Genomic DNA, 19,846 nt, shown 5'->3' with positions numbered 1-19,846 from the left:
TCTATCTATCTGTCTATCTGTCTATCTGTCTATCTGTCTGTCTGTCTGTCTGTCTGTCTGTCTGTCTGTCTGTCTGTCTGTCTGTCTGTCTGTCTGTCTGTCTATCTATCTATCTATCTATCTATCTATCTATCTATCTATCTATCTATCTATCTATCTATCTATCTATCTATCTATCTATCTATCTATCTATCTATCCATCCATCCATCCATCCATCCATCCATCCATCCATCCATCCATCCATCCATCCATCCATCCATCCATCCATCCATCCATCCATCCATCCATCCATCCATCCATCCATCCATCCATGTCTGTCTGTCTGTCTGTCTATCTATCTGTAAATAGGATTTAAATCAGTCCAGTGCTGTCCCTTTAATGCCAATAGAATGTTGTAGTCGCTGTAGTACAAGTTTGCAGTCAATGACAAAAACGAGACCTAAAACGACACAGAGACACAAAACGACAGAAACGAGACTCAAAATGACACAAACAAGCCATGAAACAACACAAACAAGACATAAAATGACAAAAACAAGACATAAAATGACAAAAACAAGACACAAAATGACAAAAATGAGACGACAGAAACGAGACACAAACAAGACTCAAAATGACACAAGACATGAAATGCCAAAAACAAGACACAAAATTACTTTCAAAACGGTGAAATCAAAAGTTTACACGTCTGTTCAAAAAACTAAATGAATAATGGAAAAGTAAAAAACAGTAAAAACCACAACTATGTTTGCTGTTTATTTAGTTGCATTCAAGCGTATTTTCTGGACACACAAGAGGATTAAACAAGCAGAAACACAAGTCTCAATGGACAATAGTCCTCAAAATGGACACGTGATGTTTGAGTTTCCCCTAAATTCACCTTGTAGAATTTAAAAGCCTTAAAATTTAATATTAGTATTGGGCCAAAATGTCCATTAGCAGGCAGGTAAAATGGAAATGTTAAAAGAAACATGGCATTATTTACACCTAAGTTGAAGGCATTTTTTGCACAGTGAATGTATACATTCAAAACAATGGGCTGCAATTATTTATCAAATAATATGTTGATTATTTTAGTTGTTTGATCTCTAAAATATCAGAAAATGATGGTAAATGTGGATCAGTGTTTCCAAAATCCAAAGATATTCAGTTTACTGTCATAGAGGAGGGGAAAAAAATGAAAATATGCATATTTAAGAAGCTGAAATCTCAGAATTTCAACCATTTTCTTCTTGAATAATGGCTCAAACTGATTAATTAATTGTCAAAATTAGCTGTTTGGTCTCCAAAATGTCAAAAAATGGTGATAACTGTGACTCAGTGTTTCCAAAATCCAAAGATCTTCAGTTTACTGACATAGAGGAGGAAAAAAACAGAAAATATTCACATTTAAGAAGCTGAAATCACAGGATTTTGACTTGTTTTCTTTTTTTAAAAAAAATCCTCAAACTGATTAATTTATTATATAAATAGTTGGCAATTAATTTAATAATTGATTAATCGTTGCAGTTTTAGTGTTAATTTCACCACAGGAGAGATATGATGTGTGAAGATGGTTCAGCAATCAGATAAAAAATGCTGGAAAATATCAGTAATTCTTAATTTCCTATGTGATCCTGTTGGCATATTGAACATTATCCATCCATATTTTTAGTTTTCCATGCAGTTTGCCCACCTAGATGTGATGTAAATTGCTCTTTCTCCCATATCTGTGCTGCTGATGCATAAAAACCTCGTCTAGTGTGAGTGATAGCGCTGCATTAGCATAGCTTAGCTTAATATTTAATGTCCTCGTTAGACAGTCAGCAGTAATCCAGAGCTGTACGGTGAAGGTTTTATTCTTCGTCGGTGTCGGCGGCGGCTCCAGAAATGGTGAAGGTTCGTTCCTGGGTGTCGCTCTCATACGTGTCGTCGTCTGCCTTAACTGTTCTGGGAGAAAGTGGAGGAAAAACAGACGAAGGCGAAACATTATTGTGTTGTTTTAAAAGAGATTTAACTGGATCTACGGGTATGTTTATTAAAGTTAATATAATACATCAACAAACTGATTTTACACATGACCCATGATAAAGAAAAAATAAAAATAGAAATGCATAGCAAAAAAAGCGCTAACTGACCTCCAGAAATGTCATACATCATGTTTTCAGGGAAGTTTGTGTCTTATTAAGAGGAGATCAGCTTCTTTTGTCTTGTTTTTTCAACATTACAGGTCATATAAGTACGTATATTGTGTGAAAACATCACCGTCTACCTGATGAGGAGCGTCTTCCTCTCAGTTTTCTCCGTCGCCTGCATCTCTAAGTCAGTCTGAGTGTCTGATGAAGCCGTCGACACTCGATTAGGAGGTTTCTCCACACAGTTTGGGAGGTCACGTGGAGCTGGATCCATCTTTGGAGCTTCTGAAGGACCTGAGGTGTCTGAAGCTGAAAGCAGAGCTGAGGTCGTGGTAACGCTGGAGGTCAGACGCAGACCTGCAGCCAGAGGAGGCTGATGGACCAGGCTGCTCAGACGGCTGTCTTCTCCTTCGATCAGCTTCCTGACGAATACGCAAAACACAACTAATACTCTGTTGGATTTAACCCTCGTGTCGTCCTGCAGGTCAAACTGACCTGTTTTAAAGTTTGAAAATGTGGAAAAAAAAAAAATGTTTTCACAGTTAAACTTCTGATGTCCACATTTTCAACATTTTTTGGTGGAAAAAAAGAAATGTTAAAAATGTTTCTTAAGAACATTCACAAAAAAATCAACCAAAATCCAGCGAATTTCACTAGATTTTGGTAGATTTTTTTGTGAATGTTCTTAAAGAAAATATTAAAAGTTTTACTGATATATATGGAATCACTTTAGATATTTTTAGGATTTTTTTGGAAGATTTTTACTCATTTTTTGAAAATATTTACAAGAATTTTCTTGCCAAATTTGGGTTGTTTTTTAAAATAAAACTTTTAAGGGAAACTTTTAAGGAATTATTGGACTTTTCTTCCTGAAGGTTTTGCAAATTTTCAGAAATTTGGGGAACTTTTTTGCTGAATTTTTGGATTTTTTTCCAGACAAGGAAACAATATTTTTTGGTGCCTGTAAATGAAGACAACAGGAGGGTTAAAGTCTTGCTGCTGAAGCCTGCTGCTGCTCTGCTCACCTGTAGGTGATGATCTCGATCTCCAGAGACATCTTAACGTTCAGCAGGTCCTGGTATTCTCTCAGCAGCAGAGCGATCTTCTCCTTGGTCACCTTCAGGTCCAGTTTTATCGCCTCCATTCGCTCCTGTTTGGACGGTTTGATTCAGAGCAGGTTTGGGTCATGATGTGAAAAGGAAACATCTAAATAGTCAGAAGATATCAGTGCTACCTGAATGTCCTCCTCCTCCTTCTTGTTTTTCAGCACAACGTCGTGGATCTGAGCCTCCAGATACTCGTTCCTGGTCTTCAAGCTGTCAAGTTCACGTTCCTTGTTGAGGATCTAAACATGTAGAAGAAAGTATTTATGCACACTTTGAATAAACATCCATGTTTATTTGCAGGTTTTTGATACTTTACTGCACTATTATCCAGGTTTTTGATAATTTCGTACATTAATATCCAAGTTTTTGATACTTTTCTGCATCAGTACCCAGGTGCTGATACTTTTGTGCATAATATCCAGGTTGTTGATAGTTTTCTGCACTAATACTCAGATAATTTATACTTTTCTGCATTAATATCCAAGTTTTTGATTCTTTTCTACATTAATATCCAGGTTTTTGATAGTTTTCTGCACTAATATTCAGATTATTTATACTTTTCTGCATTAATATCCAGATTTTTGATAGTTTTCTGCACTAATATTCAGATTATTTATACTTTTCTGCATTATTATGCAGGTTTTTGATTATTTTCTGCATTAATATCCAGGTTTTTGATATTTTTTTCTGAAATAATTATCAGATTATTCATACTTTTCTTGCATAATATGCAGGTTTTTAAAACTTTTCTGCATTAATATCCAGGTTTTAAATTCTTTTATGACTTAATATCCAAATTTTTGAAACTTTTCTGTCTCAGTGTCCAGGTTTTGACACTTTTGTACAATAATATCCAAGTTTTTGATACTTTTGTGCGTTAATATTTGGGTTTTTGATGCTTTTCATCATTTGCACACTTGATTAAATAATAAATAGACTTTAAAATTTCACATTCAACATAACATGCTTTTAAATGTGGTTAATGGGAAGTTTGAGGTCCAGTTATCTGATCTAGTGTTGATGCAGGGAAATGAGATTTTTATACACACAATAGATGAGTGATGTTTTGAAAGATTTTTTCTTCTCTAATTTGTTGAATTTAGCGGGGATGAATGTAGAAAATGTACCTGAGCTCAGAGCATTTTATTTCGCCTACGAAGTCAAGATAAGAAGAGAGATTAAACTCACGTCCTTCTTATAAGCAGCGATTTCCTCTCGGAGGCTTCGGACGCTCTGAACATGTTTGGTTGAAGCGTCGTTCAGGTTCTGGAACTTTGATCTGTACCAGGAATCCATCTCCTGGACCAGAACAGACACGAACACGGGTTCAATCAAACCTAGAGTGGATTTTTCTTGCATGTTTGAGTAATGCTGTAAAGTACTCCTTGTTGAGGTTTACCTGCAGGTTTTTGGCAGCGATGCCGTCGTACTGCGTCTGGATCTGTCTGAGAGCAGAGGAGAGATCTGGGAGGCCGAAGGTTTGATCCACTTTAGAGACTGAAGAGAAGATCTGCTGCATCAGATCCTCGATTTCCTTCAGGGGATAAAACACGGTTTGTTCTGCTTTTCAACATAATAATATAGCAGGAAAACAGCTATTAGTTATGTGTGTGTTGTAATGTTAGTTCTTCTGTTTTGGTGCAAAATTATAGTTAAACCTGAAATTTAGATTTAGATACAATGCCTCTTCTCTCTATATGTATATATTTATATATACTTACTCTTTACTATATCTCCATATTATATAGATTTCTTGTGTTTTATCATGATTATCTATATATTTTCATTAAGTGCTATTTATTTTATTGTCTTATATTTTCATTTTACTTCACTTTATTTTCACTTTATTATTTTCTATATTTTTATCTTATTTATTTTACTGTCTTGTTTTATCACCATTATTTTTATGTTTTAGCTTTTTATTTTGTTTATTTTGCCACCTTATGTTTTATCACTATCATTTTTATCTTATTTTAAAATTTTACTTTCTGTATTTTATCTGTTATTTTTATTATTTGTTCGTGTTTTATTCTCTTTTGAGTTCTTTTAGATTTTTATTTTATTTATTATTTTACCTTCTACTGTTTTATCACTATTATTTTTATAGCTTAATTAAATTTTATTAATTTTAATTCCTTGTATTTTATTATAATTTAATTATTATATGAATTTAATTTTCTTTATTGTATTGTCTTGTGTTTCATCACTGTTATTTTTATATTTTAATTTTATTTATTTTACCATCTTGTCTTTATCATCATTCTTTTTATTTTTTGTTTTATTTTATTTAATTTACCTTCTTCTGTTTCATCACTATTATTTTTAAAGTTTAATTTTATTTTATTTATTTAATTTTCGTCTCATAATTATTATTTTTTATATTTTTATTTTATTTTTTTAGTTTTACTCTCTTGTCTTTTATTATGTTTTCATAGTTTTTTCTGTATTTTACTATCTTGTGTTTTATTACTAATATTTGTTTTTGTTTTATTTTATTCATTTTGAGTTATTTTATATTTTAATTTCATTTTATTCATTTCACGGTCTCGTGTTTTATAGCTATTTTAATATTTTTATTTAATTGTCTTGTGTTTTATCGGTATTATTTTTATATTTTTTATTTATTATTAATTTTACCATCTTGTGTTATCGTTATTATTTTAATATTTTTTATTTATTTTATTTATTTTGCTGTCTTGCATTTTATTACTATTATTTTAATATTTTTTATACATTTTTTATTTATTCTGTTTTGAGCTGCATTTACCTAATAAACTGTGGCGCACAAAGACATTTCTTTTTGTTGTTGTTTTTTTGTTTGTTTGTTTTTTTTACAGATGTAGCCTCACATTGTACTCACAAAAAATACAAATTATTTTACAAATAAACAATATAGTAATAAAAATAAAATCATTGTTTGTGCTGAAATGTGGAGGGTAAATTCATTCATCTCCTTGTGAGGACAGCCGTCATGTTCCAGGTCTTCCTCTGGTTAGAAGAACATCTGAACTGAGTCACCTCCTTGTGAACTCTCTGCAGGAAAACCACCTCAGCCTCCAGGTTCTCCAGCTGCTTCTCCAGAGCGATGCGGGCCGACGTGGCTTTATCCACCTCCTGGGACAGAAAACAGACTCATGAAGCCTAAACGCTCCAGAAAAAACCTTCTCCAGATGTTTAAACGGAGCCTCACCGGACGTAGAGCCTCGATGTCCTCCTCCGTCTTCCTCCTGGCCTCCACAGCTTCTTCATGTTTGGTCTTCAGCAGCTCCAGCTGGCCGAGCATCGCCTCCTTCGCTGCTACAGTCACATCCTGCACAGAGGAAGCCAGGTTCGACCAACTTCTGTCATCTAAACACGTTTTAATGTTAATTCCTCACCCTCTGGTTCTTCATCTGCTCAGCCTCCCTCCTCAGCTCCTTCAGCTGAGCCTCATAGAGCTGCCGGAGGCCTGAAGGTCGGACGTGGCGACTTTTCACAGCCTCGATCTCCGACTCCAGCAGCTTGTTCTGGGACTCCAGAGTTCGAACCTGCAGGAAAAAAAAACTCAGAATTAACAGAATGACTCGAAAATTACAAGCTGAGAGTAAAAAAACACGTTCAATAACAGCTAGAAGGTTTAGTTCAGATAGTTTTGGGTGCAAAAGTTCAGGAGTCAAGAAATGAACAGACTTTTATATAGACGCTCAGCGGCCACTTTATTAGGTACACTGGTTCAATAGCTTCTTAACACAAATAGCTAATGAGCCAATCACATGGCAGCAACTCAATGAAAAAAAATTACAAAAAATAACAAAAAGAGATTGAAAATGACAAAAAAAACAAGAGGAGATTGAAAATGACAAAAATTGAGACAAAAAGAGATAGAAAATGACAATTAAAATATAGTTTTTATCATGATGTATCTGTTTATTTTTGGTAATTTCATAGTAATATTCATAATCAGACATTAAAAAGCCAGAAAATTACATTTTCTCATGTAAACCTGCATTTTAATCATGAAAAATTACTGTATTTTTATGAAAAGGCTATTTTCTGTTAATTTACTGTAGTTTTTGATGCCTAAGCTGCCAGAATATTACAGTTTTTATATTCTTATATTTTCTATAATTCTGTGTCTGTGTGTATTTAAGGTGGATTTATGTCTGTATGTGTGTATTTAAGGTGGACTTATGTCTGTATCTATATATTTAAGGTGGATTTGTGTGTTTTTGTGTGTATTTAAGGTGGATTTGTGTCTGTATCTATATATTTAAGGTGGATTTGTGTCTGTATCTATATATTTAAGGTGGATTTGTGTCTGTATCTGTATATTTAAGGTGGATTTGTGTCTGTCTCTATATATTTAAGGTGGATTTGTGCGTTACCTTTTCGATATAAACTGCCAGCCGGTCATTCAGCGCCACCATCTCCTGCCTCTCCTTGCTGCGGGTCAACATAAAGGCCTGGTTCTCTGCTGCGGCCGCCTCCAGGTCCAGTTTGGGTCCGAGTCCCATCGACATCCCGAAGCACAGAGTTCCCAAACTGACGGCGCTGCAGGAGGAAGAAGCAGATCCAGAACCACCGTCACTTTTCTTTAATTAAACTATAAAAATATTAATTAAAGCGACCTACCTGGTCATGAGGCATTTGGAGCTGTTGATTTTACTGTTCAGTGTTTTATCATTATTACTTTCTATATTTTTATTTTATTTATTTTTTTGCCTGGTGTTTAATCGCTATTATTTTTCTATTTTCATTTTATTTGATTTATTTTAACATCTTGTGTTTTGTCTCTATTATTTTTATATTTTATTTTATTTATTTTATTGTCTTGTTTTATCACTGTTATTTTATTTAATTAAATTCACTGTCTTGTGTTTCATCCGTATTATTTAAATATTTTGATTTTATTGTATTCACTTTACCGTCTCATGTCTTATTACTATTATTTTTAATATTTTACTATTTTATTATTAATTTTACTGCCTTGTCTTTTACCACAATTATTTTTATGTTTATTTTATTTCATTTATTTTGACAACTTTTCATTTATCCCTATTATTTTTAGATTTTAATTTTATTGTATTTATTTTACTGTCTTGTCTTTTATCACGAGTATTTTTTATTATTTTATTTTATTTTTTTATTTTGAGTTGAACTTACTTTATGAACTGTGACATAAATATTATTTTTAATAATTATTTTTTACTGACATTTATGCTACTTATAAAAACATTTTTAGGGAGTCAAGTAATAAAAATACATCTCTCTGTAAAAACCAATATAAAGGAAACCTACCTGGTCATGCGGGACTTGGAGCTGAAGGTCCGACGCCCGGTACCGGTACCGGCTCCGGCCCGGGTGAAGCTGACCGACCGGTGCCGGTTCTCTCTGCGGGTCGGAGACGGGCTGGACACTCGGACCTGACATCCAGAAACAAACGCCAGAGATCCGTCAAAGTGTCGGCGGTACGAAGACATCCTCTCTGGACTACGGCTCATCATGAAGGTTCTGAAGGTTCTGCTGCAGACTGGACCTGGAGGCTCCTTCTGGAGGTCTTTATACCTCCAGGGTCTCTACACCCTCCAGGAATGTCAAACCTCCCAACCCAGAGGTGAGCGTCCAGACAAACATCTGTCGAGGTCCTGACAAGTAATTTATGAGTTCTATAGGGTGCTGAGGGAACTTTTACTGCGATGACAGAATCCTCTGCAGACTTTAATTTAACCTCCTATGAGCTCGTAGTGCTGCAGCACGACTAGATGAAGTACTGATACCACAAAAATCACTTTCATAATTACTTTATACCTGTAAATGTTTTAAATTTACTCTTATTGGGGGATTTTTGCATATTTTTGTTGTGATGTCACGTCTTTTTGTTTGTTTTTATGATGATTATGTGACTTTTCATGATGTGTTTGTGTATTTTTCTTGTGATTTCATGTCTTTTTTGTTGATTTTGCAATGACTTACGGTGTGTTTGCATGTTTTTGTGATGATTTCATATTTTATGTGGTGATTTTGCATTTTTTTATTGATTGCATGTTTTTGTGGTGATTTTGTATCTTTGTGGTGATTTTTCAGCTATTTATGGTGTCTTTGCATGTTTTTGGGGTGATTTTGTGTCTTTTTGTGGTGAATTTTGCTTTTTTTTGGTGAATTTGCAACGACTTTTGGTACAAATGCATTTTTTTGTGGCTGTTTCTGGTTCTTTGTTGATTTTGCATGTTTTTTTGGTGATTTCATGTTTTTTTTGGTCATTTAGCAACTATTTATGGTGTGTTTCCATGTTTTTGCAGTGGTTTCATGTCTTTTTTTTGGTTTTGCATGTTTTTGTGGTGATTCCTTGTTTTTTTGTGGTGATGTTGCATCTATTTATAGTGTGTTTACATGTTTTTCTGGTGATTTCATGTTTTTTTGTGGTAATTTTGCAATGACTTATGGTGTAGTAAAATCATTGAAAACAATGTCCAAATCAAAAGTCTGAATTTTATTAATATCAATTAATTCTTTTTCAATTTGCGAACATAAAAATTACACTTTACACTGTTTTCATACATTTAAATCAGCTAGGAAAAATAAATAAATAAATAAATAAATAAATAAATAGTAAAAATATGAATATAATCTAATCATTTACATATAAGAGTTTAACAATCACAGGCTACATTTTTCTGCACTTAGTATTTGTTTTTTATTTAAATATTTAAGATGAATATTGTTGTAGCTGTACTTGTGTAAGCTGTTGGGTAGTTTAATTTCGCACATCATTAATTTAAGGTCTAAAAACAGAAAGAGGCATGAAAAGAAATGCCGTAACTGACTGAAAACTGGCAGATAATTTAATTTAGATCACTTGGGATGTTTCTTGCTGCATTCAGATTTTACCAATTACTGGAGTAAAATTATACTTTTATATTAAACATTCATAATATTTGATCAGTTTATTTTCATTTCATATCAAACTGGCCATTTAATCACATTTAATTTCTGGTCTGCTGAGATGAATCCTCTTATTTTTTGAAGTTTTGAAGGCGGAACAAATATACCGGAACCTTTCTACTGATCCCTCCGGAGCGCCTCTGCTGTTACTCCGTCTTCAGCTTAGAATAACTACTTTCCTGCGGTCTTCACTTGTTTGTGGGAGAAAATAGCTCGCTTTAAAGTGTTCTTCTCTACCTCAGGTGCTTCGACATGGCGGGGAACTTCTGGCAGAGCTCTCACTAGTGAGTTTCTCCAACATTTCCACTCGTTGCGGCTTTTTTTCAGGATTCTCCGTCTTTGTTTTGAGGCCTAGCTCAGTCTGTTAGCATCGATGCTAACAGTTTCTCCTGAACTACTGCCGCGATGCAAAATATCTGATTAATAAAAGACAGAAAGAAAACCTCATGAAGGTTAAAAGTGTTATGTGTGAGCTTTATTTTTATATTTGTCTACCATAAACAGCTAAGGCAGCTAGCCGTGTGTTGTTTCTGTGATGCTAACCGCTAACCTGCTGCCAGCTGTTTGACAGATGTTTAACTAACTTTATGTGATTTTTCCTGCTAAAGTCTGCAGTGGGTTCTGGACAAACAGGATCTGATGAAAGAGCGACAGAAGGACCTGAAGTTCCTCACAGAGGAGGAGTACTGGAAGCTGCAGATCTTCTTCGCCAACGGTATTTATTCAGTTTGTTTGTTAGATTAAATCAGAGCTACAAATACACATTATTTATATATTAGTGGTTTTAGGGTCGAGAGTTTTGTGGAAATATATCTAGTTGTGGTTTTTCTAACTAGTACTGCATTGTGCATTAAATTCATTAAAGTTTCAGTTCATTATTTGTTGTGTGAAGATCTAAAACATGTGATCATATGATGATTACCACATGACACACCGTCAATATAATCATAGTTTTTGTACTTTATTAGATGGAAACTTCAAGATATGAGCAGCTAAATGGAACTTAAATGTATAAATTCAGTGCTTAACAAGTTGATTAGACCACCACCCAGTTTAAGGTGTTTTGCCGCTGCATCCGGTTTGTCATTTGCCTAATAATAATGCTAACTTTAAAATAAATTTGCCTAAAATTATAATAATTCCAGTAAGAAAACTGCAGGAGATTTATTGGAAACAGACCAGTCATTCATTGCTCTGATTCCACGTCTTTTTGTGGTAATTTTGCATCTTTTTTTGTGATTTTGCATCTTTTAGTTGTTATTTTGCATATTTTTTGATGATTTTGCAGCTATTTATAGTGTGTTTGCATCTTTTTTTGGTGATTTTATATCGTTTTTGTGATTTTGCATGTTTTTATAGTGATTTCACATCTTTTTGTGGTGATTTTACATCTGTGTTGGATGGTTTTGCAACTATTTATGTTGTGTTTATATGTTTTTGTAGTGATTTCATGTGTTTTTGACAGATTTTGTGTTTTGTCATTGTCATGACATGCTCTAATAAATTTAAGCACTATAGCTTCAAATATGCAGATAGAATAGGTGCCACAAAAGCTGTGACTTTGCTACGTTAAATAAATAATGCAATAATAATGAAACATGACATAATTCCAATAAGAAAACTACAAGAGACTTATCATAAAACAGACCAGTCATTCATTGCTCTGATTTCACATCTTTTTGTGGTGATTTTTTGTATTTTATTGATGATTTTTCAACTATGTATGATGTCTTTGCATGTTTTTATAGTGATTTCATAAATCTTTTTGATGTTTTTAGAATGATTTTGTGGCTTTTCATGGTGTGTTTGCATGTTTTTTGTGTCTTTTTGTCTTCCAGTGATCCAGGCTTTGGGTGAACATCTGAAGCTGAGGCAGCAGGTCATCGCCACTGCGACGGTTTACTTTAAACGCTTCTATGCCAGGTAAGGAGCTGTGTGAAGTCATATCAGAAGTAAGGCTGCAGGGTATCGGGGAATAAATCTGTGATATTTTGTTCTTCAGTGACGTGAAAAAAAAAAACACGGGAACTTTGGATGAAAGATGACTTGAATAACCCTTTATGGAAAGAATGAATCCTCCTAAACACCGGGACAAACTGGGACGTTTGCTAAACCGGCACATTGACAGAAGTCAATAAAATATATCCTCTAGGGAGCAGTGTTTTCATGATATTTGACATCATCAGCATTACAAATTTAGACCTTTTCTTTTTCTCTAATTGCACCCAGCCTTTTAGGTTTCTAGTTTCATCGCTTTCATCTCCACTGCTTCTTCCTGTAAAGCTGAGTATCTGCTAAATATTCGTCTCTTCTTGTTTGCAGATATTCTCTGAAAAGTATTGATCCGGTGCTCATGGCTCCTACCTGTGTTTTTCTGGCTTCCAAAGTTGAGGTGAGACGGCAGAAATCTAATAGAAATCAACACTTTGCCTCAGTTTTTCTCTTATTTGAGCATCTTTTTCATCCTCATCTGTCGTTGGTTTGTCTGACATAAGATTAAATATTTATGTGCTTTCAGGAATTTGGAGTCGTGTCCAACACCAGGCTGATCTCTGCAGCTACATCTGTGTGTACGTGGCCACATTTATCGTACAGCTGCAACCATTAATTGAGTGTTTTGTTTTGTCTTTTACCATTTTCCAACATTTTCTGACACTTATAGACCAAACAACTAATTGACTAATCAAGAAAAATAACCGTAGACTAATTCAGTGACATCTTTCCTTAGCTTAAAATTGCTACAACTGTTTAAAATTGTGTTTCTTGTGCTGCAAAGGCTGAATAATCATGTTTTTCTGTTTCTCCTAAACAGTGAAAACACGATTTTCCTACGCCTTTCCAAAGGAGTTCCCCTACAGAATGAATCATGTGAGTAAAACAGCATTTATTGCTCTTCTCCAGTGTGATTTCAACCAAAAACTATCTAAAAACTAGCAATAAATGTAACATTCAACACACTGTAAATGCAGCGACATAAAGAAACCTTCAGTAAGAATCTAATAAGTTAGATATGCCTGGTTAGAGTTCAGTTGTGTGTTTTTATTAAGAAATGTACAGGAAACCAACTCATAATCAAGTAATATTTACGCTTGAGAAGAAAGCTGGAGGTCAATAAAACGATTCAGACTCAAACATAATTCACTAAAGCAAAGAGAAATAATAAGAATAGCTGCAGTTGTCCAGCTTCCACCCCTCCATCCATCCCCCACCTGCCTGCAGATGAGCCGATCCGTACGTCACACATAAATGTTTTCCTGCTTCCTCTGCAGTTATTTATGACGGCCGTGTTGAATTACGGCGTGTCACCGTGTCGCTACGTTAGCGTTCCTCAGCTAGCGTTCTCACTGTGGTGGTAAAACTCAGCTGATAGCTGCAGCGCTGCATCTCCCGTGCTGGTGGGAAGTGGCAGCGTTTAATTTATCCGCTGTTGCCGGGACGTCGGCGGGGCTGTTCGGACACGTCGCCTGTCCTCAGAGCTGTGAAAACTATTATTTATAGCGGGCAGGAGGGGTTCAGCGAGGGCTGCGACGACTAAACGGCTTTACTCATGTCAGCCTAGCAGGAGTAGCAGGAGAGAGTTTAACGTATGGAGGGAAACATCAGTTAGTGGGATTTTAGCAGGAGGAAACAACGTATGAGTTTGGTCACAAATGTCTAAAAGTGAGGCCAAAAGTAACGTAATGCTAATTTTACATTATAGAAGTGAGGCTGGAATGAAACAGAGAAAATCTTGGTTGCTTTAATGATGTATTGATTGTGGGGAAATAAAATAAAGCATGTTATCAGTAGATCAACTAAATACATCAATATAACAAGCTAACATTATTAGCAGCACATAGTCATATTATTACTAATAATAGCTTGTGATATCACGTATTTTTGTTTGTTTTATGATAATTTTGTGACTTTTCATGGTGTTTTATGGTGGTTTCATGTCTTTTTTTGGTAATTTTGCCTGTTTTTTGTAGTGAAACCATATCTTTTTGTAGTGATTTCACATCTTTTTTTGTGATTTTGCAACTCTTTATGGTGTGTTTGCATGTTTTTTTGTGATATCCCATCTCTTTGTTCGTTTTAATGATGATTTTGTGACTTCATGGTGATTTTGCATGTTTTCGTAGTGATTTTGTATCTTTTTGTGGTGATTTTACAACTATTTATGCTTTTTATAGTGTATTTACACGTTTTTGTGGTGATTTCACTCCTTTATGTGGTGATTGTGCATCTTTTTTTGGTGATTTTGCATGTTATATTTGTGATTTCACGTCTTTTCGTGCTGATTTTGCACATTTTTGGATGATTTTGCAGCAACTAAGGCTTAAGGTGTGTTTGTATGTTTTTGTAGTGATTTAATATCTTTTTGATGTTTTCATGATGATTTGTGACTTTTCATGGTGTGTTTATGTGTTTTTCTGGTGATTTCATACATTTTTGTGGTGATTTTCGAATCTTTTGAAGACAATTTTTATCTTTTCTCTACCTGCAGCCTTATTAGCCAAAGTGAATCCTAGATCTACAAATGAAGCCACATAAGTTTTGTGTATACGGGCTCGTGCAAGAAGCAGTTGTGTGTTTTCTTTTAGTACAAATGGTTGATTCTGAGTCTGTTTCGTGTCGTCACAGATACTAGAATGTGAGTTCTACCTTCTGGAGTTGATGGTGAGTAGAAACATGTCTTTTTTTTTTTTTTTTAACCATATTTGGTCTGTTTCAGTGAGTTTCTTGGTTACTGGTGGTTGATGTTGTGTGTTCCAGGACTGCTGCCTGATCGTGTACCACCCCTACAGACCCCTGCTGCAGTACGTCCAGGATATGGGACAGGAGGACATGCTGCTGCCTCTGGCCTGGTACCACGCCGCCTGTTGCATTAGCTTCTCTAAAAACATATTTAGTATCATTAGTTTAACGCTGTCGTGTGTCTTCTGCAGGCGAATCGTGAACGACACATACAGGACAGATCTGTGTCTGCTCTACCCTCCCTTCATGATCGCCCTGGGTAAGACTGGCCCCATGCATGTCTAATTACAGATCAATAATAGAGTTACCCACTCCAGATAACCTGATCAGTTCATTTCCTCCCTCAGCTTGTCTACATGTCGCCTGTGTGGTGCAGCAGAAAGATGCCCGGCAGTGGTTTGCTGAGCTCTCCGTGGACATGGACAAAGTTAGACATCACTTTTAATACCTCATTGTTATAGAATCTACATTTATTAAGTCTGACACCCATATTCATGCATATCTAATAACAAGTAGCAGCTCTTTGGTCCTCCTAATGTGATACAACACCTATTTTGTGCTACATTTGGCAGTTTTTTGCTCTTTAATGGCAGCAAAATGGAATATTAGTCATGTTTGTTTAGTATAAAGTGCCTGTTATATTGATTTATTTTCAAACATCATCCTGCATAAGGCTGAGATAATTATTAAAATCACCACAGACGCTGAAGGAGTGGGTGTTGGAAGCAACCAGTCTGGCTTATTTGTGTTTGTCAGAGGGGTTGTAAAGAAATGAAGAATAAACAAAATAGTCATTTAAGTTGAGATTTAAGGGCTCTAACACACAGGCAGACACACAAAGGGCGTCCTCGACTTACATCGGAACTGTGGCGATGTCAAAATGTAAACAAAACCGTTACATGCATCACAATATCGATCAGTTCTTCAGAAAAGTCATGAATACCAACAACTTTCATGCATGTACGAGTTAGTAAGCCGAGGACCCGCCCATAACCAGTTCCGATGAAACAACGAAACGTGAATATTTTCTCATGAAAAAAGATGCATTTTATGATTGTAATACATTATATACACAGTAGAATTATTTTGCTTTTTTTAAACTATATTGTCTATTTTATACTTTCCTGCTTCATGTTATGTTAACTTGTCCTTCTTTGTTTGTTTCATTAAGATCCTGGAGATTATTCGTGTCATTCTCAAGCTCTACGACCAGTGGAAAAACTTTGACGACAGAAAGGAGATCGCTGCTGTTCTAAACAAGATGCCAAAACCCAAACCACCTCCCAACAGGTGCGTCAACCTTTTATCCAGCTGTAAACCCTACATGGGTGTTTTTTTTAGTAGATTGTGATTATTTTAACTTGTAACTACTTTCTTGACCAATAGTTGGCAAAGTTGTCAATCGGTGATCGGCTAATTGCTAAAGCGAATGACGTACGATGGTTATTTTTGCGTGTGATTTTTAACCACAGATACTTGATGTTACCTGTTAAATCGGCTTGTCTTCTTTAGCCACTTATCTTCAGAAGTGTTCCACAAAACCTGGACTTGTTTTCTGCACGACAACACTATCTGGAGGTCATTAACCCCTACGCTAGTCTCTGTCATGGTGCTCCTTTGCTAGCTAAACCTTTGCGAAGTCCAATATTTTGGCACATTAATGAAGAATTTTGTGCTGCATTAATGCAGTTTATCTCCATGTATGTATATAATTCTTAAAAATATTAGCTTTATTAGCTGAGCACCTTTCAAAAATAATGTTACAAACATCAAAATAAGCAAATTCTAATGGATATGATCCTAAGCATGCAATATAGCAAGATAAATTATTTTTTATTTTATTTTTTCAAAAAAAGTAAAAAATATGATTTGTGCTACAAACACAACGTAACAGGCATAAATATGTCATTTATGGTATGATTTTACTCAAATAACTTACATTTTAGGGATTAAATCTTACTAAAAATTGCATGAAATACTGCTTTATCTTCACTATATTGGCTCCTACAAAACTCGGACTTGGAGGTCATTAACGGCTATGGTAGTCTCTGTCATGGTGCCCCGTTGCTAGCTAAACCTTATGTAATATGATTTGTGCTTTGAAAGCAAGATACCAAATGTAAATATGTCATTTCTGGTGTGATTTTTCTCAAGTAATTTACATTTTAAGGGTTAAATCTTACGTAATACTGCTGTATCGTCACTATTTTGTCTGTTTGTCTGCAGTGAAAGTGATCAGAGCTCCAACGGGAACCAAAGCAACTCCTACAGTCAGTCTTAGCACCACGTCTGCATTTCCATGACGTCGGATCTTCTTAACAACACGACTTCTTTCTGCAGCTTCACAGAGACGTCCGATCATCTGCGACAGACTCTGAGTGTCGTGTGGATTACCGACCAAGCGGCAACAAAGTCCGGCGGCGTTGTCTCCGTTCGGCTCCGACTTGAAGCTAAAAAACTGAGAAACTTTGTGGGGAGGGGATCGGAGGGGGAAACGTTTCGGACGATGATCCTGACATCCTTGAACTTACCAGAGGAAACTTGATTGCAGTTACTGTGTGCATTTTTGCGTCGAATATGTGTGAATGTTTGTCTGTTGTCGGGCGGGTTTTCATTCCTCAGGGATCCAAAATCTGATTGGATGAGCAGCTGTGATGCGATGAGAGGCTCCTCCCTCACGTCTCCTCCTTCTTTACTGTAAATAGCCTTATTTTTTATTTCTTTTTTTTCGTTTTTGGCGTAATTATGGAAACTTTACTAGAAATCATGAGCTGGTTTAGCTTCACGTGCCTGCTGCTGCGTTTTCATTTCTTTTTTCACTCTGCTCTAGTCATAAAACGGGGGTGTCAAACTCATCTTAGTTCACATTCAGCCCAATTTAATCTTAAGTGACCAGTAAAATCACAGCATAATAGCCGATAAATAACCACAACTCCAGGTTCAGCCTTTGTTTTAGTTTTGTGTTGGACAGAAAACGACAAAAACGAGAAACAAAATGATGAGACAAAAATGAGATACAAAATGACAAAAACAAGACAAAATGACAAAAACAAGACACAAAATGACAAAAACGAGACACAAAATGACAAACGAGACAAAACGTCAAAAACGAGACACAAAATGACAAAAACGACGACAAAAAAGAGACAAGACGACAAAAATGAGATGCCAAACAACAAAAAAGGCAAGACAGCAAAAACGAGACAAAATGACAAAAACGAGACAAAACAGAAACGAGACACAAAATGACACACAAACAAAAAAAGGAGACAAAATGACAAAAATGAGACAAAATGACAAAAACAAGAAACACGACAAAAACAAGACACAAAACGATAAAAATGAGAAACAAAATGACAGAACAATGAGCAGTCTAGTATTTTACTGTCATGGTCTAGAAATGATTTTAAATTTATAGTTTTACTAATTTACAATCTGCAGTTAATGTCTTCTCTGGAATTTTTACACTTTGAGGGACGGATTGGACCCTCTGGAGGGCCGCTTTTGGCCCACGAGCCGCATGTTTGACACCCCTGTAAAATAATGTATTAAAACTTTTTTTTTTTTAAATCATGGAGAAACACCACTTTTCTTTGGTTCTTCTTCTTGATCCGCCTCCTCTCTGGAGTCGTTTGTTTCCGTTCACCCGTAGACGTGTCCGTGTTTCTGTGACGTTGTGATTCTGTGTGTGCAAATAGAGGTGCTCGGAAACAGAAACGCTGCCGGTTGCCTAGGAAACCCTTGGTTTAGGAGCACGTCGTCCATCCAGGTGAGCTGCAGCTAATGCTTTACTCTGAGCGTTACTTGAAGGTGGGTTCTGGTAATAAAATGATCGGTGTGCACAACACGGCGTCTCCAGGCTGTTACTCAACACCTAACATTTAACTTCCAATGTCAGCCCCGGGCTCTGGCACGACCCCTAGTGGTGACTCTACAGAATACATGACAGTTTACATCACACCTGTCCTCCTGGAACAAACAAGCAGAATTAATTTTTCACCGTTTACCGTAACGAGCTGTTAAATAAATCTGCTCTTTGATGTCAGTAAAGTTTAATTATTTACTGAACTTCATGAGGATGTGTTTACAGGTTCCTTGCATCGGGGTACAATCGGTAACAGTGACGTCACTGCAGGTGAGTGAAGTTCACAGGCAGGAACACGACACACCGCTCAATGTCTCCTTCAAAATAAAACACCCAGTTAGAAAACTGCACACATACAGGTCAGTACTTACTGAAGTACTGGGCTGAAGTGCAGTATTAAGGTACTAGTAATTTACTGGAATATTTACATGCTACTTTTTAATTCCACTCTACTACATTTAAGAAAGAAATACTGTATTTTCCACCCTACTACATGTTTACGAGAGGTTTTAGGATGCAGATGTGACACAATGGAAATATAAGAAGCTTTAAAATTGATAGAAAATCAGCGGTTTTCAGCTGGTGGTTTATTTATCAAATATTTGGGATGTTTGAGAGTTAAATAGAAATTAGATCATTTTCTTATGTAGTTTTTTTTACAAATTTTATACAATTGTTTTATGACTTTTAAAAATGTTTTTGATGTTTTTCTGTCTTTTTTGTTGTAAACAGTGTTTTTGTTGATATATATATAATTAATTTTTCTCCAAACAGCAGTGTGTTGATACATTTGAGTTATTAATGACTCCACCAATAATGATTTTTACCCCATTTTTTTTCACCATAGAATTGGCTTTTTTCCTGGCTTCTTTATTAAATATTTGGATTCCTGGATAATTTAAAAGAAATTGGGTAACTCTCTTATGTTTCTTTGAAATTTGTATATATCAATAAAAAATGTTTGTATAATTTAGCATTTTAAAAAATTATTTTGCTATTTTCTATATCTTTTTGACTTTTTTAAAATATAATCTGATATTTTTTCTAAACAGCAGCATGGATCTGAGTTATTAATGGCTCCACCAAATAATTTTTTTTCTGC

General features: G+C 35.4%; 2 protein-coding genes across 3 annotated transcripts; one reads left to right on the top strand and one right to left on the bottom strand.

The window, feature by feature from the left end:
* Window positions 1-744: 744 nt before the first annotated feature.
* ngs (notochord granular surface) lies at window positions 745-8,740 on the bottom strand. 2 transcript variants are annotated; one of them, XM_035941680.2, is made up of 11 exons: window positions 8,499-8,740; window positions 7,586-7,751; window positions 6,599-6,748; window positions 6,412-6,531; window positions 6,240-6,335; window positions 4,621-4,755; window positions 4,410-4,520; window positions 3,350-3,460; window positions 3,141-3,265; window positions 2,253-2,537; window positions 745-1,930 (listed from the first exon to the last, which is right to left on the bottom strand). In XM_035941680.2, exons 1-11 carry the CDS (start codon window positions 8,702-8,704, stop codon window positions 1,837-1,839), a joined length of 1,599 nt encoding a protein of 532 aa, XP_035797573.1. In that variant the 5' UTR covers window positions 8,705-8,740; the 3' UTR covers window positions 745-1,836. The 2 variants fall into 2 exon arrangements, with proteins under 2 accessions (XP_035797573.1, XP_035797574.1); XM_035941681.2 differs by having other exon boundaries at window positions 745-1,925.
* A 1,542-nt stretch (window positions 8,741-10,282) lies between these two features.
* Window positions 10,283-18,726, top strand: ccnc (cyclin C). The gene is made up of 12 exons (XM_023295603.3): window positions 10,283-10,426; window positions 10,751-10,857; window positions 11,981-12,065; window positions 12,465-12,534; window positions 12,661-12,712; window positions 12,955-13,010; window positions 14,766-14,801; window positions 14,898-14,989; window positions 15,071-15,138; window positions 15,227-15,306; window positions 16,051-16,169; window positions 17,106-18,726. Exons 1-12 carry the CDS (start codon window positions 10,395-10,397, stop codon window positions 17,158-17,160), a joined length of 852 nt encoding a protein of 283 aa, XP_023151371.1. The 5' UTR covers window positions 10,283-10,394; the 3' UTR covers window positions 17,161-18,726.
* The last annotated feature ends 1,120 nt before the right edge of the window (window positions 18,727-19,846 follow it).

This window comes from Amphiprion ocellaris, chromosome 12 (genome assembly GCF_022539595.1).
Source record: "Amphiprion ocellaris isolate individual 3 ecotype Okinawa chromosome 12, ASM2253959v1, whole genome shotgun sequence".
NCBI lineage: Eukaryota > Metazoa > Chordata > Actinopteri > Pomacentridae > Amphiprion > Amphiprion ocellaris.
The sequence above is the reverse complement of the archived record's forward strand: the minus strand, read 5'-3'. Positions and strand labels throughout refer to the sequence as shown.